The sequence below is a fragment of the Medicago truncatula genome, chromosome 3 (assembly GCF_003473485.1).
Source record: "Medicago truncatula cultivar Jemalong A17 chromosome 3, MtrunA17r5.0-ANR, whole genome shotgun sequence".
Classification (NCBI taxonomy): domain Eukaryota; kingdom Viridiplantae; phylum Streptophyta; class Magnoliopsida; order Fabales; family Fabaceae; genus Medicago; species Medicago truncatula.
This window is the reverse complement of record NC_053044.1, coordinates 2,575,418-2,602,131: the sequence shown is the minus strand read 5'-3', so window position 1 is coordinate 2,602,131 and position 26,714 is coordinate 2,575,418. Positions and strand designations below refer to the sequence as shown.

At 29.6% G+C, this 26,714-nt stretch overlaps 2 protein-coding genes across 2 annotated transcripts; one reads left to right on the top strand and one right to left on the bottom strand.

Annotated features, from left to right (window-relative positions):
* Nucleotides 1-4,459: 4,459 nt before the first annotated feature.
* LOC11419442 (putative pectinesterase/pectinesterase inhibitor 24) lies at nt 4,460-9,746 on the top strand. Its single transcript, XM_003598315.4, has 4 exons — nt 4,460-5,057; nt 6,262-6,762; nt 8,234-8,557; nt 9,183-9,746. Exons 1-4 carry the CDS (start codon nt 4,511-4,513, stop codon nt 9,533-9,535), a joined length of 1,725 nt encoding a protein of 574 aa, XP_003598363.1. The 5' UTR covers nt 4,460-4,510; the 3' UTR covers nt 9,536-9,746.
* Nucleotides 9,747-10,189: 443 nt separating this feature from the next.
* Nucleotides 10,190-15,470, bottom strand: LOC11405415 (probable pectinesterase/pectinesterase inhibitor 47). The gene is made up of 3 exons (XM_003598314.4): nt 14,721-15,470; nt 11,790-12,153; nt 10,190-11,087 (listed from the first exon to the last, which is right to left on the bottom strand). Exons 1-3 carry the CDS (start codon nt 15,393-15,395, stop codon nt 10,393-10,395), a joined length of 1,734 nt encoding a protein of 577 aa, XP_003598362.1. The 5' UTR covers nt 15,396-15,470; the 3' UTR covers nt 10,190-10,392.
* Nucleotides 15,471-26,714: the final 11,244 nt, after the last annotated feature.

Genomic DNA, 26,714 nt, shown 5'->3' with positions numbered 1-26,714 from the left:
TCAAATTAAAAAAAAAAGTAAAATAACAATTAATGTCACTTTAATTAATAATAATTTTTCTCTTTTCAAATTTTAAAAAAAAAACTACCTTAATATGCCCTCTTGTGCACGAGCCATTGTCTTTCTTTTCAATTGTTCCAGTGGTGTTTTACTGTCACATTGAATTCTTTCTAACTTCATCTTCTTTAAGAGCATTTTATCTTTCCATATCTTTGTCTCTAGTTCCTCAATAGTCATATCTATGTTTTCACCACCTTCTTCTTTTTCCTTTCCTTTATCTTGTTTTGCATTGTTTGAAGCACCATCGTTATCAACGTTGGGATGCATTTCTTCTGTATATAAAATAATCTATAAAAATAAAATAAAAACCTTGTGTCAAGATAACTTCAAATTTGGAGACTATTACTCGAAAAAAATAGATAAATTAACTACAACAGAATTACATATTCTTCTCTCTACTTATTGTTACTAATTTTTTTTCTTCCAGTAATATTTTTGGATATATTCTACCAGTAAATTTAACAAATTAAAAATAATAATCCATGTCATATTACAAATATAAAAAAAAATGTGAACACATTTGTTTGACTCATATATGTGAATAGTACATTAGTATTTAAACATGAGTTATTTTTTAAATAGCCAACAATATTTGTCCCAACCAAAATATAACGTTATTAATAGAAAAATAAAAGTAGTGCTTATCAAGAAAAAGGTGAAAATAAAAAAGTTAATAATTAAAAAAAATAATAATAAAATTAGCCTCATTGTAAAATAATAATAATATAATAAATTAGAACAATATTTCAATTAATTATTGTAATAATTAAAATACTTTTAATTTTAACCATTCAACCTTAAAAACTAATTTTGTGTTATTTTAGACTATATAAAAGTTGAATTACAAATTTTTAATGTTATCATTCAACGTTTATATCCTCAAATTTGACCAACTTTATGATGCACAAATGAGATAAGTCTTGCATCATCTATAAACTAGTTTTAACCATTAGATAAATAAATTTCATTGTTAAATTAAATGAGATATAATATGACTTATTGATCTAACGGTGGAAAAAACATTTATGCATAATGTAAGAATAAAAGGCCGCTTGTATATGTTAGACAAAGTTAACATTAGTGTGTGTGTGTAATGTCAAAATAATTAAAAGAAGAATACACTTACATTAATCATATATCTAGTTAAAAATTTGCTAATTTTTTTTTGTTATGAAAAATCCATAAACATATCTATCGAAGGAGAAAATCAATAAATAAAAATAAAATTACAACTCTAGCATTTACGCCGGACGTATATTTTGCCAGCATGGTATCAAAATATAGAGTAATGATACATAAACACCCTTTATAAGAACAATCAAGCTAGGGTTAAGCCCCACACAAAAAAAAAATATGAAAAAAAATGATGGAAACGATTATTGGAAAGCATTGGTAAAGAATTGTACCACAATTAAGAGAGGATTGTTGAAGTGAGAGTGACAAAAATTAAGAGAGTGATTTGGGGGAGTGAAAATGGATGACAAAAATTGGTAAAGATTGTTGTGAGGCAAATGAGTGACACTATTCTTATATACACAATAAAATATGCTGGTAAAGTACTCGTGCTTATCTTCACATTTAAATAAAAGACAAAATTACATTAAAAATTCTTTATCTTATTTATTTGTAACACTTTAATCCTTTATTTATATTTTTTTCCGTTTAAGTCTTTTATCTTTCATAAAAGCACATATAAATCTTTTTTCTCATTTTTTATTAAAAAAAATACATAATTTTATTTTTTAAAATATATTTTTATTAAAAAAAAAATCCATAAATATGATGAAGATATTCATCATCTTCTTCCTTTGAATGTTCATCATCTTCATTGAATAAAAAAAAAAAATTCTACACAAATATATCTCTAAATATCATGAATTAATGTTATGTTTACCCCAATCTTCTTCAAAACACAAAAATCAAAATTCAATTTCTCATATGTTGCAAGGCGGATGGTGGAGGCATAATCACTAGGGTTAGAAGCTTTACAAAAGTTAAGATTGTTCTGGAAATAAAATTGATGTGCAAAGCTGCTCTCAATTTTGGAGTTATTTTTTATGCTGAGTTTGAATATTGAGCTAGAGAATAATAATATACAGTGTGATAATTTATATAACTAAATCTTTTTTTTTTTGTGATGAAACTACGTCTCTTTTTCTATCGGTTTATTTTTATTACTGAGTTGTTCATTTTTCATTTCAGAAATTTCGTTGTTTGTCTCGGAGTAAGAAAGAGATATATTTGAGAAATTGAGGTTTTGATTTTTGTGTTTAGAAGAAAATTTGAGGTGAACATAAACATTAATTCATAATATTTAGATATATTTGTGTTAAAAAAAATTGATTCAATGAAGATGATGAAAATTCAAAGGAAGAAGATGAAGATGATGACCATCTTTATCATATTTCTGGATTTTTTTATTTTTAATAAAAATATATTTTAAAAAATAAAATTATGCACTTTTTAATAAAAAAAAATGAGAAAAATGATGTATATGTGCTTTTATGAGAGATAAAAGACCTAAATGAAAAAAAAAATAAAGAACTAAAGTGTTACAAAAAAAATAAGATAAAGGACCTCTAATGTAATTTTGACTAAATAAAATTAAGACCGACCAATTAATTACTGAATTTCAATAAACTAATAGTATTTTTTGACTTTATTTTTTCTAGATTATATAATTCGTAATTTATTATCTCTAAAAAAACTTGTAATTTTTTATTTATTTACATTTTTTTTTTATAACATTATTATCCACATACCACAATTTTTATAATTTTAAAAAAATAGGAATTTTTTAATTTTACAATTGTCTGAGTTAGAGTTTTAACTTTGTGTCCTCGTGAGTTTAGCTCAACTTATAAGGACAATGCATTATATATGCAAGATCCGAGGTTCAAATCCCAACCAAAAAAAAAAAAAAAAAAAGTTTCAACTTTGTCTCTTTTATTTCTAAAACGCCAAAATGGTGTGTACATAACCACCAAAAAAAAAAACCTTTCAGTTCAAGATGTACTAGAATCAGACTACAAAGTCATACAATAGCAAGTTCTCAATAAACAACGGAAGAATAAAAAACATACACAAGCAAAAAATACGACTAAGAAATATAATCAAGGCACTTAATAGGATTGAACCACCAACTGTGATAGTCGAAATCGAACATAGGATATATCATTTTCAACCATCAACACGATTGAAATTTAACTTTATCACGTAAAATTTGTATGTTATCCTCTGTGCTAAAAAATTCGTTTTTTTTTTCATACAATCCACACAGAACTTAGCCAAATAATATGAATATTTCTCCAAACGTTAAAAGAGAAACCAGCCGTACAAATAAAATGTCAAAGTGATCTGATAAAGTGCCTAGACTAACTGTGTAACAAACCCGAGCCAAAGTGAAAACAAAAACCAAATTTTTCCTAATAACCGCATCAAACGAACAAATGATCAACACCGCATGTCATTATTTTGGATTTTTTCTGATCAAGTTTAAACTTTGTATTTTGAAATTATAAAGTTTAATTTTTGCTGGTCTTTTATAATTAATAAAACCGAGAAAAAATTAGTATCGTTTATTCAATTTTTACGATACTCCATAACACTTCATCGTATATTTATTTTTCTTGTTAAATAGTCTAGTGATTTGAAATTCATTTCTTTCACTTAAGTCTCAACCATACCAAAATTAACTAAATATTTTATTTGTTAAGGAAAAGTATATAAGAGTTGGGTCTCGAGGGCTTATTAGGATCAGAACAGACTTCAATGTTTAAAATCATGCCCTTACAAGATATGCAACTCCTTATATAAAATTGGACCAACACAAGGACTAACACAAAAAAACAAAGACTAAGCTGAGAAAGAAAAAAAAAAGGTATACAATGACCATTAGATTTCTTTTTATAGAAAAAGGGCTAATGCGAAAATGTTTATACCAAGAGAGGTTGGATCTTGTATGAGTTAAACTCTAACAATGTGATTTAGAGAGGTATCCACATTTTATGTCGACGTGCATTAAATATATATAATTACTTAAAGTGGAATGAATTATGGGAAAAAATGTGCAAGGATAAAAAATTATTTAAGTCTAATAGCAAAAAAATGTCCAAGGATAAAAAAAATTATTTAAGATTAATAAATTTGTTATGCAACACAATACATGTTAGGCACTTCATTCAAATTTATGCAAAAAATACAATATGGATTATAGAAGTGCCTAGCACGTCAAATAGATGACGCGTGCTACCAATGAAATCTTCCTTACATATATACACGTATATTGATTTAATATGTATAATAATCGTTGACAAATGAATGTGTTACTAACTTTCGCAATCCCTCCAAAAAAAAAATATTACTCATAAGTCCTTTCTATATAAATAATTAAAGCCAATTGAAAACACAAATTGTATAGCACAAACCTTAAACCTTGTAAACATTGAACATGTCTTTCTTCAAATCCTATGGAAAAGTTGATGAACATGATCAAATGATGTTAGAAGCAAAAAGAAAAACCCGAAAGAGAATCACAATCATAAGCTTATCTTCAATAATCTTCATTGGTGTTGTAATTGCAGCTGTATTAGGAGTTGTTAACTCAAAAAATGATGATGATAACAACAATAATGCATCTCAAAATTCAGTGACTAATTCTATGAAAGCTGTTTGTGATGTTACATTGTACAAAGATTCATGTTATAACAGTCTTAGTTCTATTGTTGGCTCAGGAAAAGAGGTTCAACCTGAGGAGTTGTTTAAGTTATCAATCAATGTAGCATTAACTCATGTGTCTAAAGCTGTTGAGTATTTCAATGAACATGGTGTTTTCAAAAAGTTGATAGAAAATAGTAGAACCAATGAAGCTTTGAAAAATTGTAGGGTTCTTTTGGATCTTGCTATTGATCATTTGAATAACACATTGACTGCTTCAAGGGAAAATTCTTCACTTCATCAAGTTTTTGATGATCTTCAAACATGGTTAAGTGCTGCAGGTAATTTGAACAAATAACAAATTGTTAAAATATTTTTCTTTCTAATATTAATTTGGTTCAAAATGAGTTTTTAGTTCTTTTAATATATTTTTGTTTTGTTTTTTGTCCTTATATTAGTGATTTAAGCCTACTGTTTTGTTATTTTTACTTGTTTTGATGGGTGTAATTTTTTTTATTGGAGGAACATGGAAATGGATAAATAAAAATGCCACAAATGGTTTCAAATCTTGTATAGTTGCCAAACTCACAAATTTTACCAGTTTCGTTTTCAAAATTATTTTACAAAAATGAATTAATTTTTTTTAAGGTAATACTATAAAATATATTGATTATTTATATGTATTAAAATTTATCATTTTTATAAAAGAAACAGGAAAAACAATAATATGAATCAAGTAATTGGTTAAGTGGTCAATGAGCACCACCCAAAAGACGATTTATTCATAAAAAAATGAGTTTGATTAATTCTTGAGTGGAATAATTTTTTGTCAAAATAATATGAAATAGAGAAATGTCAGACACCATTCTACTTTATTGTATATAATGTTTTTTAGTTTAATTAAGTTGTTTCAATTTCACAATTTCTATATGATATGAACTTATCTATATTTTAGATTTAACATCCATGTCATATGTTTTAAAATTTAAATTCTTTCAAAAAAAAAGTGTTCTAAAATTATTAAGAACAAATTTATTTAGAAAAACGTCTATTCAAAATTGATAATTATTTTCAAATCATGATATTATGTTATATATAACACTTTTTCCATTGAAATTGAATAAATAACAATATAACTAATTGAGCAATGTTGTTTTGTCCATGTGAAAAAGATAAAAACTTACGAGCACCACGAAATTATTTAAAATAAAAATACTTTACGTTTGTTTTTATTTTTTTACTTTAAGAAAAAACATACATAAATCATTTAAAATGGGAGTTATATTGATGTGCACGAGGCAATGTAAATCATCAATTTGTTATGTCATACAACTTATGCTTGATCCAACTCCGATGATATGTTAATAAGTCGTTTTTAACCATTATTATAATTAGCTCTCTAGTATAGCTTATGAAAACAATTTATTTTATATATGATTATAGTCCGACTTTATTTTATCTTTCGTTGTAGAATTATTTACAGTAAGCACTTAATTAAGTTGTTTATCACACTGCTTACAACAACATATATAACTCCATTAATAGGTACGTACCAACAAACTTGCATTGAAGGCTTTGAGGATACAAAAGAACAACTCAAGACAAGTGTAACAAGCTACCTCAAAAACTCTACAGAGTACACAAGCAATAGTCTTGCCATCATAACATATATTAACAAGGCTATAAACACTCTCAATTTGAGGCGTTTAATGAGTTTACCTTATGAAAATGAAACACCAAAATGGTTTCATTCAAAAGATAGGAAGCTACTTAGTACAAAGGATTTAAGATCAAAAGCTGATATTGTTGTTGCTAAAGATGGTAGTGGAAAATATAAAACTATATCTGATGCACTTAAACATGTTCCTAATAAGAGTAAAAAGAGGACTTTGATCTATGTGAAGAAAGGGATTTACTATGAAAATGTGAGAGTTGAAAAGACTAAATGGAATGTGATGATTATTGGTGATGGTATGACTTCTTCAATTGTATCTGGCAAGCTTAATGTTGTGGATGGTACACCAACATTTTCAACTGCAACATTTGGTATGTAACTCTATTTGTGATTAAATATCTTTGTTTTTACTTTGCAAAATTAGACTCTAGTCCCTTAACTTAATTTCATGTAATAATTTGATATTTTGGGTCTGTTTGGTTAACCCTAAAAAAGAGCTTTTAGCTTTTAGTTTATAGCTTATAAGTTCGTTTGACAAAAAAAGCTCTGTTTGGTAACACTTTTTCACCATGAGCTTATAGCTTATTTCACGAGCTTATAAGCTATTTTTCAGAAGCTATTCCAAGTAGCGTTTGAGCTTATAGCTTATAGCTTCTCACTTTTTCTTCCAATTTTATCCTTATTATTTCATTTAAATTGTATTTTTATCCATTATAATTTTTATAATAAGCTACGTAATAAAGACTACTATCCCTTTATTCCAATTTTTGTATATATATCAGCTGGCCTTTTTTTTTTTTTTTTTTTGAAAAAATATATACCTTCGTTTTTTTTTTTACGAAACAAAATACTATTATTCTATTAATGTTCCTTTTTTTTTTTTTGAGGTAAGTGTTATTTTCTTTATTCTCTGTTATTAGTATTACTCTATTAGTGCTACCTTTTTTTTTGTTTTTGAGGTAAATGTTATTTTTTTTATAAAGTGGAAACACTTAAATGATAATAAATATAAGATAAAATTTCAGTGAATAAAATTTAATTTAATTTATAATACATAGGATATATTAAATTAATAAATTTAAAGTATTTTCTTTATGTCATTTTACATTTATCAGCTAGTTGAACCGCTATTTTTACCAAACACTTCAGTTAGCTTATCAGCTATAAGCTATCAGCTAGCTTATCAGCTAAAAGCTATCAGCTAGCTTATCAGCTATCCGCTATTTTTACCAAACAGAGCCTTTATCTTTTTTTTTTCATTTCAATTTTGTTCTTTTCGGCCATTTGCATATGGATTTCAAGCTTAAAATTCATGTTTGTATTTTCTTAAGGTCTCTCAATCTTCAAATCTATGACCTTTCATCTAGATTTAAAGCTTGAAAATTCATATGCAAATAGACCAAAAGGACAAAATTGAAATGAAAAAAAGATAAAGGACCAAATCGTTACTTAAAATTAAGTTAAGGGATTAAAAATGTAAATTTGCCTTTTTACTTTTACTTGCCCTAGAAAAGATTAGTTTTAGTACGTGAATCATAGAAAATTTTATTTTTGGATCTTGTTTTAGTTTTTACGTCTAATTGGATTGTCTAGGAGCAGTGATTAAGCAACTAAAACAGATAAGTTTTTTATAAAAAGTTAGTGTAATTATTACTATTCAAGATAAAATTTCTATTTGAGGAGTCATTAATCAGTGACCGGAGACACTGGGTAGTAAGACCCGGCTTGGAGAATATCTATTGGTATAAGTGCTTTTGAGACTATTTTAGAGATCTTATGGAAACAACAGTTTTGAATAACTTGGGAATCTTTTCATTTTTGTTTTCTTTGGGGTGCAAATAGCTGTGTTTGGAAGGAATTTCATAGCAAGAGACATGGGTTTTCGCAATACAGCAGGTCCACAAAAGCACCAAGCAGTAGCACTAATGACAAGTGCTGATCAAGCGGTTTATTATAAGTGTCACATTGATGCATATCAAGACACTCTTTATGCTCATTCCAATCGCCAATTTTATAGAGAATGCAACATTTATGGAACAGTTGATTTCATTTTTGGAAATTCAGCTGTTGTGATTCAAAACTGCAACATTATGCCTAAGTTACCTATGCATGGACAACAGATCACTATCACAGCACAAGGAAAAACTGACCCTAACATGAACACAGGTATTACTAAAATATTTCATTTTATTGATAGGAGGAATGATATTTTGACAAACAAATTTGTCATCAAAATGCGATAACAAACTAGATGGTTTACGCAGTTTAAATATGTGGTTAATTATGTTCGGTTAATGATTAATGAATATAACAAGGTCTTGCAAGTCGCAACTTGTTAATCATCCGCTGAACACAATTTTTAACGTCATTAACCACGACTTGAAAATATATATTTGAAAACAAAATGTGGTGAATGGCATTAAAATCGTTGGAAGATTACAAAAACATTTGACCTAACAAAGTTACCTATGTGGTGAACACAAATTTGTCCTCAAAATACGATAACAAATTAGATGGTTTACGCCGTTCAAATATGTGGTCAATTATGTTCGGTGATTAATGAATATAACAAGGTCTCGCAAGTCGCAACTTGTTAATCATCTGTTGAACACTATTAACCACGATTTAGAAAGTAACCACGACTTGCAAGTATATGTTTGAATACAAAATGTGGTGAATGACATTTAAAATGGTTGTTAATCGTGTTGCATTGCGCTCTATTTATAAATGAAGAAGATAACAAAAACATTTGACCTAACTAAGGGTTAACTAACTTTATCTCTAATAACAGGTATCTCAATTCAATATTGTAACATTTCACCTTATGGAAACTTGAGTAATGTTAAAGTATATCTTGGAAGACCATGGAAGAATTACTCAACCACAGTTTACATGAGAACAAGAATGGATGGTTTTATTAATCCAAATGGTTGGTTACCTTGGGTAGGAAACTCAGCACCAGATACAATTTTTTATGCAGAATTTCAGAATGTTGGACCAGGTTCTGTAACAAAGAATAGAGTGAAGTGGAAGGGTTTGAAAAATATTTCTAGTAAACAAGCTAGTAAGTTTTCAGTCAAGGCTTTTCTTCAAGGAGATAGATGGATTCCTGCATCAGGTGCACCTTTTAGGTCTAATATATGACAGCAGCCATATGATGCAAAAGCTTCCTCTTCTAAGATTACTTTGGATTACTTTGTATTATTAATTTGACACTGATTGTTGATTCTTTTTTATTTGATTTCATTTTTTGAATAAAGTGATTTCGGTCTCTAAATGTGCAAGACAGTTTCACTATAGTCTTTAAATGTATCGAAAATGCATAATCATCATTGAGTATATCTTCTGTTAGTAATTTTTTGGATCAAACTGACTAATAGAAGATACATTTGAGAATCAAACTAACTAATAAAAGACAAATCTGAGGACCAATCTAACTAACAAAAGCTACATTTGAGAATATTTTTTTAACTTTGATAAATTCATGGAATATAGCGACAACGCTCGACGCATTCAAAGAAAGAACCTGTTTACTCAAAATAAGTAAAGTTTTATGTTTTAACTTAAAATATGTTTGTCTTTGTAAATTCATAGGCTTCTTGTTTAGTGTCTGCGGCAAAGATACCTGACATTTTCAGACTGAGACGAGACTAAAAATATATTTCACCTTAAATAAAATTATATGAAACTGCTAAATGAATTGAGCATCTCTATATTTTCATGTCAAGTTTCTTTCAATTATGGACATATGTGAAACTCCAAACACACCTTGAAGTATTAATAAAGGCTATGCTGAGATTGCAACTATAATTGTGGAACAAACTTTAATTGCATTGAAATACATTGTTTCTAAGAACTTGTACAAATTTTCATTATGATCTAAGATTGTTATCCCTTTTGGATGTTGCTCTTTAAGATAAAAATCATATAGTAACATTACATCTAACATAATAAAAATGAACAAAAATTATATTTTCAATACAAACTTTTACTACCTATATCTAGTTGAGTAATCCTTCAGTGTAAGGTATATCTGTATCAGGAAGCCAAGTATTTCCCAAAGTAAAGTTAAGTACTGTAAAATTCCAAGCTTGAGTATCATTCAAAAGAAAATGACCAGGCCATTGTACCCTATTGTTAGTTACAGAACCAGGTCCATAGTTATTAAATTCACCATAGAAAATAGTGTCTAATCCAACTGTTCCATTCCACTCTAACCAACCAGAAGGTTGAACAAAATCGCCGATATATGATTGCATATAAACTGTTCTTGAATAAATCTTCCATGGTCTACCTAAGTAACTCATTGTTGAATTTAAGTCATTAGCCAAATCTTGTGCCGCATCGATCGTGCAATTTTGGATTGAAATTCCAGTGTTTTGATTTGGATCAGTTCTACCTTGAGCTGTGACAGCATTTTTCTGATTTGGCAATGGTTTTCTAGCATAGATGTTACAATTTTGGAAAACTACAGCTGCGTTGCCGAAAATGAAGTCGACGGTGCCATAGATTTTGCAATCTCTGTAGAATTGTCTTAAAGAGTGGACATAGAGCGTGTCTTGATATCCCTCGAAACTGCATCTGTAGAATGTTGAGAGGTCGGCGTTGTTTCTCACTGCTACTGCTTGGTGTTTTTCAGGTCCAGCTGTGTTTCTGAATGTAATGTCTACTGCTATAAATCTTTCTCCAGAAACAGCTGCATTCAATGGAAGAGAAAACTTAAGTTTCAAACAAGAAGTAAATGTTCATGTAATTATTTTGGATTATATTTTGACACATTTTATAGAAAAATATTTTCCATTCGAAACTTTCTGGCTGCTCACTCTCTAGCTAGGGTGGCTTCATTGTTGCCTAATAGAGTAGACATCTGGGGGACGGGATGGCGGTTGCCACAACAACAGATATAATATCGTCGTGGAATTAGGTTTAGGTCTAACTCAATAGAGTAGACATCTGCGGTGGACGAGATAGCGGTGTCCCCAACAGCATATCTAATATTATCTTGGAATTAGGTTTAGGGCTAACTCAACCGCAAAAACTAGTTCATGGTCACGGTCGGCCTAAGGGTAAGATGACTAAAGCCCTTGTTTTAGGCCTACCAACAAAAAAAAATCATTAAATTTTATGAGAAAAAAGGCCTCATATGCAGACAAAAAATGTCTCGTATACCAAAAGTCGCTTTAGGCCTCTCTTATTTTTATAGATTATTGAGCCGGCCCTGTTCATGGTGCAAGAGTTGTCTCCCACTTATAACCACTATTTTAGTCCAATCACACATGCATATTGGATCTCCAACACTAAATTACTAATACCAAAAAATTTGGTGTTAAGGAAATCTCTTGAATATATTTCTTAATAAATCTCTTTTTTTTTTTTTAAGGAAAAAAGTATTACTTACCAAATGTGGAAGAATTGAAAGTTGTCCAACCATCAATGACACTATGGTTCCCTGTAATGATTGTGTTATTAATACCATCTCCAACTAAAAGGATATTATTCTTGTGTTTAGGAACAATAACATATTCCTCATAGTATCCTTCTCTAACATAGATAAGGTAATAACCATCTTCTGGTTTTGTGTTATTTGGTGCAGCAGCAATAGCATCTCCAATGGAAGTGTGGTTGGCTATCCCATAAGGACTCACAAGTACAAAGTCATTTAGTAGAATTCCATGGCTTTCACTTTCTTTAAGAATCCTTTCTGTTCTTGTGCTTGTACAATTTGAGGATGTTTTTTGGCAACTATATTTTGTGCGGAGAAGCTGCAAAAAAAATGTATTGTTTCAATTTTAGCCTTTCAATAAACACTTTCATGCATTTAACAAAAATATAATTTTATTTTTACTAGAATTATTATATAAGGTCGTTAGGCAAAATTCTAATCTTTTTGAATTAACCTAATGGTTGGAAGTGTTGATCTCCCAGCCATTAAATTAATCTAACGAATAAAATTGTATATAGAAGAGGTTACGAACGATCTATCTCTATCATGTCGTATACAAATATAAAATATGTGCTCTTTCAAAAAAAAAATGTATAAATATAAAATGTGTTATTTCTTATTTATTTATTTATTTATTTTTAGTCAGGACTTGAATCTCTGATCTTTTAACTCATTAATTTCTTTAACCCTTCGTTATTAGTAGTTGGACTATCCAACCTCCAAATATTAAGGCAATATGATTATATTATGATTATGATGTAGTGGCACTAATTAGTTGTTTGATAGAGACAAAGAAAAGTTCATTTATATGAGTTGTTCCATTTTCTTTCTGTCTTTAATTTGTAAGAATATTTTTTGGTTTCCATTTTTTAATGATATTATTGAAAATAAAAATTAGCCTTGATTAAGCTAGCAAATGGCATGTATAATTGTATGTAGTATATAAAATGTAGATGACATGTGCATGGTCTGTTGTTATTTGCAGTTTGGTATAAACAAACAAAATGCCACGTGACTGATTATAGAGATGTAAGATTATGTTAAGACATCCAACTTTAAAAACAGAGGAAAACAGAGTTTACTAGTTTAATCTGTGGGCAATCCATGCAACTATACCCAAGTCAAGCATGTGGTTGACTTGGCTTGGTCAAAAGTTTTAGTTTATGTAGGTTGATTTTTTACTCTTTCGTTACTTGATAAAGTGTATAATATTGATATCAAATATGATATATGTGTTTATTATTTCATTAGATAAATAAATATATATAAAAAAATTATATTTTATGAAAAAATAGGAGATGCACAATCAGAATAACTTAGTTTTACTCTAACACCCCATTAAAATTGAGAGTTGGATTGTTATTTTAAAAAGAGGTTATTATATATGCTTATATAGCAAGATGATGGATATTATTGGATAATTATGTAAAAATATTTTTCACCGTCATTGCACATCTATTAAACTCATACTTTTTTTTTGTGGTAATCAAGGTTTGAACCCTGAATCTTATATTGTCTCTACCAACTGAGCGAAGTTCACGAGGACTATTAAACTCATACTTTATTCTAGTAATATAATATAATAATTATTTTTTTTGAAAAAATAAATATAACAATTATTGAAGGTTAAAATAATAGAATAAGGATTGACATCACATGTCTCATTTTATATATAAACTTTTGTTTCTCTAATGAACAAAGAACATATCACCAAAAACAAAAAATTTCTTTACCATGGTTTCTGGCTTAGTCTCCTAATAATGTTGGGCTACATATAGTTTTTTCTTTCTTTCTTTCTTTTTTGTTTTTCTTTTTCCGGGTTGTAAATATTGTACAGACTTTTTTATTTTTCCTGGTTACACCTTGTGCTAGGAACAACTTATTGTGTTGATAATATATTTCATTTTAGCTTATTAAAAAAAGAAAAAAAATCCTCCTATAAATAATTGCATATCATTTACTGTATTATTGAAATTAAATGTTAAATATTTATATTTAATTATTTATTTATTTTTTAGTTCATAATTGAAACTCTTAACTAAAAATCAATTATTTGTTGTTTGAAACAAAATGTAATTATATATGAAGTACCTAAATCAACCGGTGTTTAGGTTTAGTTAGAAGAAAACAAAAATTAGACCCTTAACATTTTATTTTTTATTTTTTTGAACGGCATTAGACCCTTAACATTATTGTTAACTACAGCTTCAAATTTCAATCTTTGCAGAAAGACATGTCCTTACTTAGTGTTTGACGACTTCTTGAAATTCACTATCATTGTCTAAGCAATAAAAACAAAATATTGCTGTGACCAAAGTATAATGTTTAAAAAATTAAAATAAATTGAAATTTGCACCACTGGATTGATATTTAAAGTTGATCCGATTATTGTGACTAGATAACGGGTGCTCAGGTCAAACAAATTTTACATAGACACCACCGACATCTTATTTAATTTAGGTTGGATATAACTCAATCTTTACGAAATTGATTTATAAATAAGAACTATGCTAATTTATAACACATGTTAGATTACTCTTAACATATATTATATGTGATTCAGTGATTTCGATTGATTCAACTTTTTATAATAGTTGAACTATGATTTAGATGATCAGTTGGTGATGAGACATATATTACAATTGTGATCGACAACCAATAAGAATTAGATGATCACAAATGTAACATATATCTCACCAGTTTTGAGTTTTGAGTCTGTGATACTCGCATACTAATTCTTAAAATACTGCTTCCTTCACTCTAAAGCAATCAACATTATCTAATTAGTGTTTTTGAAAAGGAATAGTATCTAATCTAATTAATAACACAAAAAGCAAAAACTATAGCAAAAGCAATCACATGGTATAAAGATATAGTATACATTACCTTGATTAACTTCTCAAGTGGTTGCCTAACTTTGAAGGACTTATTAGGAAGACCATGTTTGCGTGTCTTATTCCTTTTCATATTTTTACTCAAAGCCTCAGTAACCAATCCAAGTGAAACACTGTAAAATTGTGTAGCATCTTTCAATGGAACAGCAAGAGCATTAGCAATGTTACTTTTTGTCACAACCAAACCATCATAGCAAGTGTAATGGTTAGTAGCTACAGCACTTAGATAGCTTTCAATTTTATCAACTAGTTCTGTATCTGATGATGAAGAAGAAGAACTAGCTGATTTTAGTTCATCAGAAATGGATTCTAAGTAATCTACATTTAGTGAGTTAAGGTCTTTGCAATCAACTAATGCACCAACTTCTTCATGGTTTAATGATGAAGATGATTGGTGGCGATTGAGGAAATCTATGAACACTTTTTCTAGTTTTCTTGCTACTTTTAGGTTTTGCTTTATGGAGAATTTTCCATAGTTATATGGATCTGATGGTGATGAACGAATTGCGGATAGCATTGAGCGACATAGTTTCGGATACAATGTCGTTTTGCACGCGGCAGAAGAAGATGAAGGAGGAGGAGGAGAAGGAGAAGGTGGAGGAGATTGAGCTAGGAGTAATAAGGGTGCTAAGAGGATGAAAAGGAGAAGGGAAAGTGAAGGTGACATGTTTTTTTGGAAGTTTAATGAAAGGTGGTTTGAGTATGTGTTATTTTGCTTGTGGGATGTGTTTAGGAATAATGGTAGTACTAGGAATTTATAGGCACATAGACGAAGTTGTTGAGATAAATAAATAAGGGTTTTTCTATCATGTGCAAATTTGCACATGTTAAGAAATTTAAAATAGTAACTTTGCATTGGAACTTGAACATTTTGTATTAAATATATAACTTTTTGTTAAATAATTGTTGGTTTCAATAAAAACTTGCTACTTTTAGTTACCTTAACATGTGCAATATTGCACATGTTAGACAAACCCAATAAATAATCCTATCTCTAAATAGTTTATTTGAAAAATAACATTGTCAGTCTTCAATGTGTTATTAATTTTTTGTTCTTCTTCGTCAACCGACGATGATCCAATTGATAAAAAGTTGATTCATACTTTATACATGTGAGAGCATATCCTCTCCTATGAATTTTTCACATGAGGGAATGTAATGTAAATCAAAATCATTCATTCACGAGGGTCCCACATGCATTAATATAAAATGAGTGGCTCGGTTTAACTAGACTCTCCGATAATCGGAGAAAATCCAGGTCCATAAGTGTGTGGGTTTAACCCCCGCAAACCAACTTTATAAACTAACACATGAACTTGTCTAGACTCCGGTAAATCTTTTTAAAAGAAATCAACTCATGGTTCAATTATTCAATTGTAATCAGGTTTGATAAGTCTTATTTCTTCTTCTTGATATAAACACACTTGAATAGAAGGCAAGCGGACAACAAAATACACCGTTAAAAAGAATGTCAAAAAGAGAGACTTCTTAACACTCCTCCTCCTACTATCTCTTTCAAAATTGAAATTGTCAATGCTAACTAATAGTATTATTGTGGGACATAGCCAGTACCAAATACGCGTAGAGAATTATTCAAAAGGTAGGAATAGTACTGCTACTACTACTATAGTTGGGGGGTGTGTCGGTGTGAGGATACATCATACATGAATGGGGTATGGCAATAAATGAGTGCATTGTTAAAGGAAAGGAACAACGTGCAAGGGAAGGCTTGAACTAAAAGTTGTTGTTACCATAAATATGATGCATAGTTAGTTCTATAGTTACATAATGTATGAAGGTACAAGTTTGTTTGTTTGGTTCTAAGTTTGAAATTATTACTAGTACTTGCTATTTGGTACAACTAAACAACAACACCATGCATGATATCACCTACCTTTCTTTTCTTTTATTTAAATTTTGAGTTAAACATGTTTTTGTTCATGTAAATTTTGAATTTTTGTTTTTTTTGCCCTTCAAAATATCTCAATCTACACATTTAGAATCAGTCTTTACCAAACAGTCTATTGCTTGTTGAGTAGCAGAAATCCATGTGACATTTCCATGTGAACTTTTTTCCACTAGATAAGGAAAAAAAAAATTATTTATGATCCTCATGTGTTTTTGTTCCATATAAAATTCATGATTTTTAATATACCCCACTCAAAATTAAAAATTCTTCTATTTGATATTTATTTGAAAGGCCGACATCTTCTATTAGATGTTTGGGGTTTACATAAAATTAAATTGTTATGAGAACATAAGTTCGATTTTAACATGAAATAATTTTTTGTTATGCTTTACTCATTTTTATGCCGAACTTTAGATTAATAAAGTCGATTTCCTTTAAAAAAAATAGAGGGTTGACACAGAAAAAAAAATTAAATTGTGATAGATTTGCATGTCAATAGTGTCACACGATATTTTCTTTCAAAAAAAATAAAAATAGTGTCTCACGATATTTGATATGATATTTATACGATCATTATACAACAATTTTTATAACAACTTTTTATTTTTTATTGGTCAAAACACAATACTAAGATAAAAAGAGAGAGAGTAAAAATAAAATATAAATATCAAATAGAAAAGAAAAAGTTGTTCAAAATTATCATAAAATAATTATATCATGTTACTTCTCATTTGATACTACTACTCTGCTTTTTTTTTTTTGATTACTAATACTACTCTGCTTTAAGTACGAGAGAAAATCAAACAAGTTACAAATCTAACATACTCTTTAGAAGTTACATTTAAGATTGTCGATGATTAAACAATGATTTAATTTAATAGTTAATGGTATGGATATTAGTACTAGTTCAATTATTAATGAACAAGGTAATTAGAGATTTGTTTTATAGATTTGTGTGTACTTATTTTTTTTGTTACAATATAGATTTGTGTTCTAAATGGGTAAATGGTCAATTGAAAGATAGCTTTCGATAAATTATTTTCATAAAAAAAAAAGTATGAAAAATACACTAACAAAATCTTTTGCTATAAATTGAGGGATTGATGATATAAATCGAGGAATTTTAGTGCAATATGTAGCCTAAAAAACAACTTTCAGATCATTAGTATGAGAAAAAATTTCTTCTTTGATTAAAATTTGTTCACTCTCAAACTGACGAAAATATCTCCAGGGTGAGGCTGGACTGAAGTCACGCAAGTATTATACCCAACGTATGTTAAGTCATTTTGGATTACAACCTGAGTGAGTTAAATCACTATGGAATTATTACAACCTGAGTGGGTTAAGTCACTCTGGGATACAACTTGCGTGAGTTAAGTCACACTCGATACTTTCAGCGTGAGTTAACTCAGAGTAACTTAACTCACTCAGGTTGTAACTCACGCTCGGTATTTTCAGCATAAGTTAACTCAGAGTGACTTAACTCGCTCAGGTTGTAACCCAAAGTGAATTAATTCATTTAGGTTGTAATCTCAGACTGACTTAACTCATTCATGTTGTAATCCAGAATAACTCAAGTCACGTTGGATATAACACCTACGTGACTTAAGTTACACCGAAATATTTTCGTCAGTTTATATGGCAAGATGAGCAATTTTCTTAGTATGAAGTTAGCTGGCTGGCGGCATTATATACGGCCCACAATGCCAGCCCAAATTCCACAAACACTTCCACTCCAGTCAATGTGACAATCATAGAAATTTGTGAGGTTTAAATGTTTCTGTGACACTGTAAGAGTGGCCACTACTAGGGACTTGGTTCTGTTTCCCCATGTGGAATTAAGCAAGAAGCTTCTTATGTTCACATTACACACTCCCCAACTGCATGGTCAAGGATTGGGACATAGGAGTCATCCCTCCCTCTCATTTCGTACCTAAAAAGAAATGTTGAAATTCGATTTTGCAGTCAACCAATTAGCTGTACTCTGGCTCCCAAAGTCAAAATCATATGGTAAAATCTGCTTATCGGGTCTTGCTAACAGCTAATGAGTGTTTTATGACACTTTTTAAGGATTTTAAATTTAGAAATTATTTTTTTTAAAAGTCAATTATTATAATTTATAATGCATTGAATATACTTCTTCCGTTTTAAAATGAATGTCGCTTTAGTCAAAAAAATTGTTTTAAAATGAATGTTACTTTACATTTTCAATACAACTTTAATTTTTTTCTTCCAACTTTACCCTTTCTAATTTTTCTCTCACACAATTTTCAATGCAACTTTAAGTTTGTCTTTTTCTTATAAAGTAAGGACATTTTTGTAAAAGTGTTATATCTAATGATTATTTCATTCAATTCCTTAATCTATGTGCAATTGGCTAAAACGACATTCATTTTAAAACGGATGGAATACTAATTTTCTTAAGGGTTGTTCTAACTTGTGTCTTAAAGATACATGTTAAGGTTTCTATAAATAACGAGTATTTACTAAGAAACATTAAATTTCGATCTTATAAAAAATAAATTAACACAATTTACGATGCATAATTTCTATCTTTAAAATCTTAACTTATGCCTTGACACAAGTTATCATTTCCTTTTTCATAAACACAAAATTACTATATAAGATCTTTAAAGAGTATTCTAAAGGTATTCATCACCATTTCCTAAAAATATATATATACCACTTCATTAAAAAAAAACGTGGTATACGGTATGAAATTTTCTCAACATAGTGGAATTTGAGAGTTTCTTGTGAGACAAATAATCACTATGGATCACACTCTAAGAGTATTATAATCACGTAAGTACTCACTTCATTCTATAACTGTGAAATCCCGATACTTCAAAATGGATGACGTATCGTATTTCCTGCGTATCCTGCACCGATACTTCCCGATACGTATCCAGAGAGTATCCGAATATTAAATTTTATTTTTTAAAAAAATAATTATCCGATACTTTCCGATACATCCCGAATACGCGAAGGATACTTCTATTTATTCCGCTACGCACAGATAAGTGTGTTTTTTTTATATTATTTTGATTTCTGTTTTTTTTTTTTTTTAATTGAGTTAGTAGAGTTGTCTTTGGATGAACCAGATTTGGAAGTTGGTTTGTATCTTGTTGATGGAAATGGAGGAGAGGAGATTGAGACGATTAATGTTAACTAAAATAACTTAACTCTTGAGTACTGATGTGTTCTTTTTTCGATATAGTGCTTCCTTTTTAGATCGATATAGTATAACACATACAATGTTCTTTTTGGATATAGCATAGCACCGATGGTGCTCTTTTTGGTATATATTGTGTATGTAATTGACTAATCACCACTCTCTTAATCGTCAATATTATTTATATTTATGTTGATGTGCTAGGAGCTTGTGACTATTTCTTGTGTTTGTTAATATATTTGCATATTAAAAAATGGTTATAATACGACACCTAGTCTAGCATTCCTTGTGTTGGTTAGGATTCATTGTGATTTTAATAAATTTCATTTTAGCTTAAAAAAAATGGTTATAATTATATTGTACATTTAGTTATATAATTTTTTTTATTAACGTATCCCAGCCATATCGTATCTTGATTTTTGAAATTTTTCCATATCGGTGCAGTATCGTATCTCGTATCCGGGCTTCACAGTTCCATAATAATTGACCTATTTATAAAAAAGGTTTTTCTATCATGTGCAAATTTACACATGTTAGAAAATTTAAAATAGTAATTTTGTATTGAAACTTGTACATTTTGTATTGAATAACATTTTGATAAATAATTCTTGTTTTTCAATAAAAACTTGTTACTTATGATGTGTTTGTTTCAAGTTTACCAAATTTATTTCTTGAAATAATATTCCTTGGAATTTGGGGTGTTTGTGGTGCGCTTTGGTTCGATTTTGATGCTAAAAGTCATCTGAACCACAAGATAAAGAAATATGTGGTTTGGTTCGGTTCGATTAAGTTTTAAAATAAAATTTGAACCAAACAAAATCAATGTGGTTTGGATTGGATCGGTTGGTGCGGTTTTATTAGACAGATTTTTTGTTTTAACGTTAAAATCAAATAAAAAAGCTAAAACACAACATATTTTCAACCATGTTTTAAATTTCATCTAACATTACAATTTTATTTTCATCCAACAATGTTCCAAACTATGTAGACCAAATTAAAACATGGGCAAAAAGTAATCCTATTTTGAAAGAAATACAAAAGACTAAAATATTAATCATTCTCTAAGAGTTCAAGTAGAACATTAATATATTTTTGATAGAAAAAGCAAAGAAGAAACTTAACAAAAGAAAAAAATATGTCATTTCATTAAAGTTTCCATTGAATTTCTATAAATATTGGTCTAGATGATTTTTTTTTTTTGGTACATGGTCTACATGATATTATTTAATTAGAGTTTTTCTTATATTGCGGTTTGGTTTGGTTTGTTTTGGTTGGTAAAATCAAAACCGCAAACCGAACCAAACCATCCAGTTGAGTAAAAAAATAATCCGAATACATCCAAATTAAATGCGGTTTTTTGCGGTTTCGATTTGTGGTTTTTCTTTTGGATTGGTTTGATTTTGAATACTCCTACTTGAAATACAAAGATGAGAATTTTATTTCAAGGTATTTAAAAAAATATGTTTAGTTAACTTTATAATATTCATATGAACCATATTATAATAGGTAACTACTACGTATGAATTTACTCTCATCTTCATGGGAACTTTATTCCCACCATTTTCTTTGGAAAAAATTTTCTATTCCAAGAAACATTTTATACCCGGAAATAAATTTAACAAACTTGTAACAAACACAGGTATATATATTTCTATTATTTTATTCCTAAGAATCAACAAATATAACTTAAAACGAACACACCCTTATAATTGCTTTAAGATGTGCAATTCTCCACGTATCGGATAACTCCAAATAAATAAGTATTTCAAACTAATTGCCGGTTTCAACTTTTTATAACTCCATAGTATTCTCTGTTTCAAATAGATGTATACATGGACAAATCCATAAACTTATCAAACGAGGATGGGTAGGGACTGCAAGCATCCATTTTTCATAAAATGTACATGTAAATAACTTACTAATAGTTATAATAATTGATTATCAAATATGTAATGCAGATTTAAGCATCGCAATATTGACGATAATATAGAGCTATGATAAATAAACACGAAGATGGAAAATCAATAACCATTTGCAGATCAATATGTTTATTCCATTGCAGATCTTAAATTTTCTTAGTTCAGTGACGTATGCATGACACCTTGTCTTCTTTTTTTTTTTTTGTCAGGTAGCTTAATGGCTAGAATTCACTTTATAAAGTAAATAAGTGGGGTGTCCAGAATTCAAACCACGGCCCCTGCATATAATAATGCACTGTTCTACCAACTGAGTTATGCTCACGGGACTGACATCTTATCTTCAACCTCAATCAAAGCAACAATCATGCACTTAAGGGCATTTCTATATAAATCATGAGGGGGGAGGGTGGGGTTGCATCTCATGGCTGCCCCCTCTAGTTCCGTCAAGGCATGCATAGTTAACCACTACACATTTTAATACATAATTTTGACTATTAATATTTTTAATTATCTATAATAAAATTATAAAATATTGATATGTTAAAAATATGGACAATGCTTTATCTAGAGAAAATACTCTCACGAATATCCGGTGAAAATTGATTAACTTCATATACTAGCACTCCTTCTTTGGTGGTGTACGCGAAAATACTCTCACGGATATGGGGAATGTTATATCTAGCGAAAATATATGACGTAAGATTTAGCATTCCGTAAAAATATTCATTGAAACAAATCAAACAACATATTATATGTTTCCATCAAAATTTGTGATATTTTCTTATAATTAGGACCAAAAAATATTTTGAAAATTTTCTTATATATATAGGACTCGATGGAGTATATCATTTCCCTCACATTAATTAGTTGACAATTAATAGTGTCATAAAATTTTCATGAAATTTGTTGACACAATTTTGGTCCAGCAGCAGAAGAACTTGATGCAACAACTTGAGATGAAACAAACCAAGTACAAACCCATGTGCATTGTGCACTAGCCTCACAAATCATTGCCCGTGGTCCCAAGAAAAGATATATCTTTCTCGACTGGGCAACTAACCACTAGGTAGGTATACATGTGTTGCCCACAATTTGTTCATTTTTCAAACCAAAGCTCGTCAAGTGTCTTTAGAATTAGAGAGAAAATCTATCACCTCTTGCAGTGCAAATATAGAGTATATACACACTAGATATGTATGATTCTTACGCGCTATGCAGATACAGAGAATAATCTTTCTTTGATCGTGTCCGGGGTTTGAACCTCGAACCTTACATATATTATTCATTATTTTTATCAACTGAGTTAAGCTCACGGGGACAGATAGAGAGAATAATCTCTTTGAGGATTAAGCTACGATAATTTAAGAATTAATTCTTAAATTATGAATTTTCATATGTATGAGTCATAAATCAAATATACTCAACCATATTGAAAATGATTTTCAAATAAAGTGTTTTGACCTACATGAATTTCACTCTATGAAAGATCAAGTATTAAAAAAGAGTTTAAATTGAATATTGTTAGCATTGACCTACATATATTTAACTACGTATGATTGCATTTCGGAAAGAAAAAAAAATTATGTATGGTTTGTGTTTCAATATGTAGTTTAATTTTTTCAATATGCAAAATATGGAGATCGATCTATTTAAAGATTTGAAGTGCATTTGAAGCCCGTCCTCCCAAACAGTCAGCTTTGTTATGCAAGTCATCAATTGAATATCTAACTACATACTGTGGGCTGTTTATCACTCAACCAAATTTAGCAAGCAATATAGTTTAAACATTAGGAAAAAATTACGAAGAAATTCACAGATTTGACAAGTGCAATATTTTTATGATATATATGTCTGCCGTTTTAATTTGTTTTTCTTGTGCCCCCGTTTATAAACTTTAATTGCTATTGATTAAGACATACTTGGCCATGTACAGTTGGGTTGACAAGTGAATAGATAAGATGGGTCAATGATGATGCTTACATTAAGAGATAATTTACCTTAAATGACAATTATGATTCAATTCTTAAATGAAGAAGATATAGATCACATGTTGAATGAAAAGATGAAAAAATTTGATGTTATTGAGCAATAAAGAATGGTAACTGTATCAACCAAAAAAAAAAAAAAAAATGATAACTGCTTGTAAGAAAAAATCTCTATCAATGAGACCTACATTACCCCTTGATGAATATGGGTAATTTACCCAAATGATAAGTATGATTCGATTCTGAAACAAATGATATAGAGATCACATGTTGAATGAAAGAGATGAAAATGGTAATGGTTATAAGAATAAAGATGAAGAAATAGAGATTTTTTTATAGGGGGTAAATTACCCTCAATTCATCAAGGGGTAGTGCATAAATAACCTTCAATATTCTTTTTTATATTGAATGAAATTTATGAGTCGTCACACCATTTTAGGAAAAGTCGTGCTATCAAGTGTCTTGAAGGGAGAGATTTAAAAGGGAGAATTTTATGTTTATTCTTTCAAAGAATTGACTACACAAGTTCTAATAAATTATTAGTGACTTTGATTCTTTAACAAGTGTCTTAAGGCATTTGTTGTCATTATCATTTTAGAAACATATCTCACACAAACTCGTGGAATCATGATTTGATTTAATAAGAGAAAGTGTATTGGAAAGGGAATGTTTAAATGAATGTTCCAGCACTCATCTCCGGTTGATAGTAGGTTATCATAATTATTTTAAACTATGGTATTAATACGAACTTCGTAAAGTATCTATCAATTTTATCGATGATTAATATATGTTGGAGAACCTGATTAACCATCTTTAATAGGGGTTTTTTTAACAATAACATTTGTATCAACAAAGTTAGAACTCAAGTTCTTCCTGAGATCCGTCCGAGTTCTATTCCATTTGACAAGTGAAGAAGCTGCCTTGGACCTCATTACACTTTTTTAGACCTCAAATTTATTATTTTAATTTTTTTTAGAAGCCAATACTACACATGTTGATACAAATTGGTTATGGCATGAGGTATGTACACCTAAATTTTAGAAGCTTATGTTATCTAAGTTCTAAGAAATCATGTGAAATATGTTTGAGAGGCGAGGAAAGCAGGTTACCATTTGTCTCTGAAAAGACAGTGATAAAATGCTATTATTTGATCCATATTGATGCAATGTGGCGCCCTTTATGTTTTTTATTCATACATATGTGGACCATTTGAGGCTCCAACATTAGGTGAAAGTAGATACTTCATCACTTTTGTTAATAAACACATTAGAATGTTATGGCTATATACCTTCAAGTTCAAAAGTGAAGCTCTTAAAATGTTCAAAAGGTTCAAAATCTTAATTGAGAAGGAGGGTGAGAAAGAAATAAAGATTTTGAGAACTGACGGTGGAGGAGAATACACCTCAAAAGATTTTGAGCCGTTCTCAACTAATATCATGAAGTTACCTCTCCATATACTTCATGCTTTTTTTTTTAGGGAATATACTTGATGCTTTGAAAATAGTGTTTAGTTTTCAATACATATCAAGTGAAAGTATATCGCAACAAGTAATAAAGAATAATTAGAATATTGTGTTGAAATAAAATGTGTTTAACATTACTCTTTGAGAGTTTTGATGATAACAAGGTATTAAAAAATTGTCAATTGGATATGCTAATATTTGTTCAAGTGTACATGATCATAGACAAAAATTTGACATCTTAAAAAGGTTCTGGAAGAACAATAGAGAGCAAATGCAAATGAATCAACAAAAAGGAAGCTTAAAGCGTCTGAAGAGAACTGCTCCTGAAGACAAAGTGCTCTTGAAGTGGTGACATCATCAGAAGCAAGTTCATCAGAAGCTGAGAATCACCAGAAGCTCTAGTTCATCAGGAGATGCAAGACTTAAAGCTTCAAAGGTTGTTCAATGGATTTAATCTCGTCTAAGCATTGCAGAAGACTGGAAGAGTGAAGCAACAACTATTTTGAAAGGATTTGAAGAAATTGGATGCTTGTTCTTCAAAGATCGTTGACAAAGTACAAGTGTACGAAGTGTACAACCACTACCTCCACTACTCTGTTTTTGTCTCTGCTACAAGACAAGAAAAACAGCTCTACCTGCAACGATGTTCCTTCACAATGGGAATGAATTTGAAATTGATCATTCATAGGACAATAACCATATCAGGCAAAAGATCATTGGTGATTGATCAAAGCTTCAAACGACTTTATTTTGATGTGCTGGCAATTCACAACGTCTCTTTCACACCTCTATATAAAGAAGTGAAGACTTAGAGATTGGCAAGGACTCAACAAAAATTTACAAAGTGCCAAAACTCTGCTGAAATTGTTCTACAATCAAAAGTTCACTTAGAATTTCTTATCAAAGTTCATATCTTAGAAATTCTAGAGTCTTAAGAGTCTATATCTGATTTGCATTGTGAACACCACTGATTGTATATCAAGTGTTCAACCTCAAACATTTTTCTTGTAATTCTGTTTGAATTTAGAAGTCTCTTGCAGTTTTGCTTGAGCAATAGAAGTCTCTTGATTGTGTTCAGGAGCATAGGAAGTCTATTACAGTTGTGTTTGAGCATTTGAAGTCTGTTGATAAGTTTAGCAGTAAGCAATTGTAATCAGATATTACATTTTTAGTGAACTCTCCTTGGAAGTGCAAGGGGGACATGACTACTTCCGGTTTGTGGAAGGAACCTGTATAATTGCTTTGTGTCTTTCTTCTTTCTCTCTCTCTGTTTTTATCCTCTGCAAGTTAGTCCTGAACATCACTTCAAAAGTAGAACTCTATCTGCTTCTTATCAGTGTTTTCGGCTTAGGAGAAGACGAAGAAAAAGTAAACACAATTCAACCCCCCTTCTTGTGTTTTTCTCACCTTCGATTGGTATCTAGAGCCTTGGTCTGTTGTCAAAACACTTAACAGTGTAACAGAAAAAGATCTGAGAAAAACATGTCTAGTGTGGAACCTGAATCCAGTACGAGCACTGCTATTCCATATGATTATGG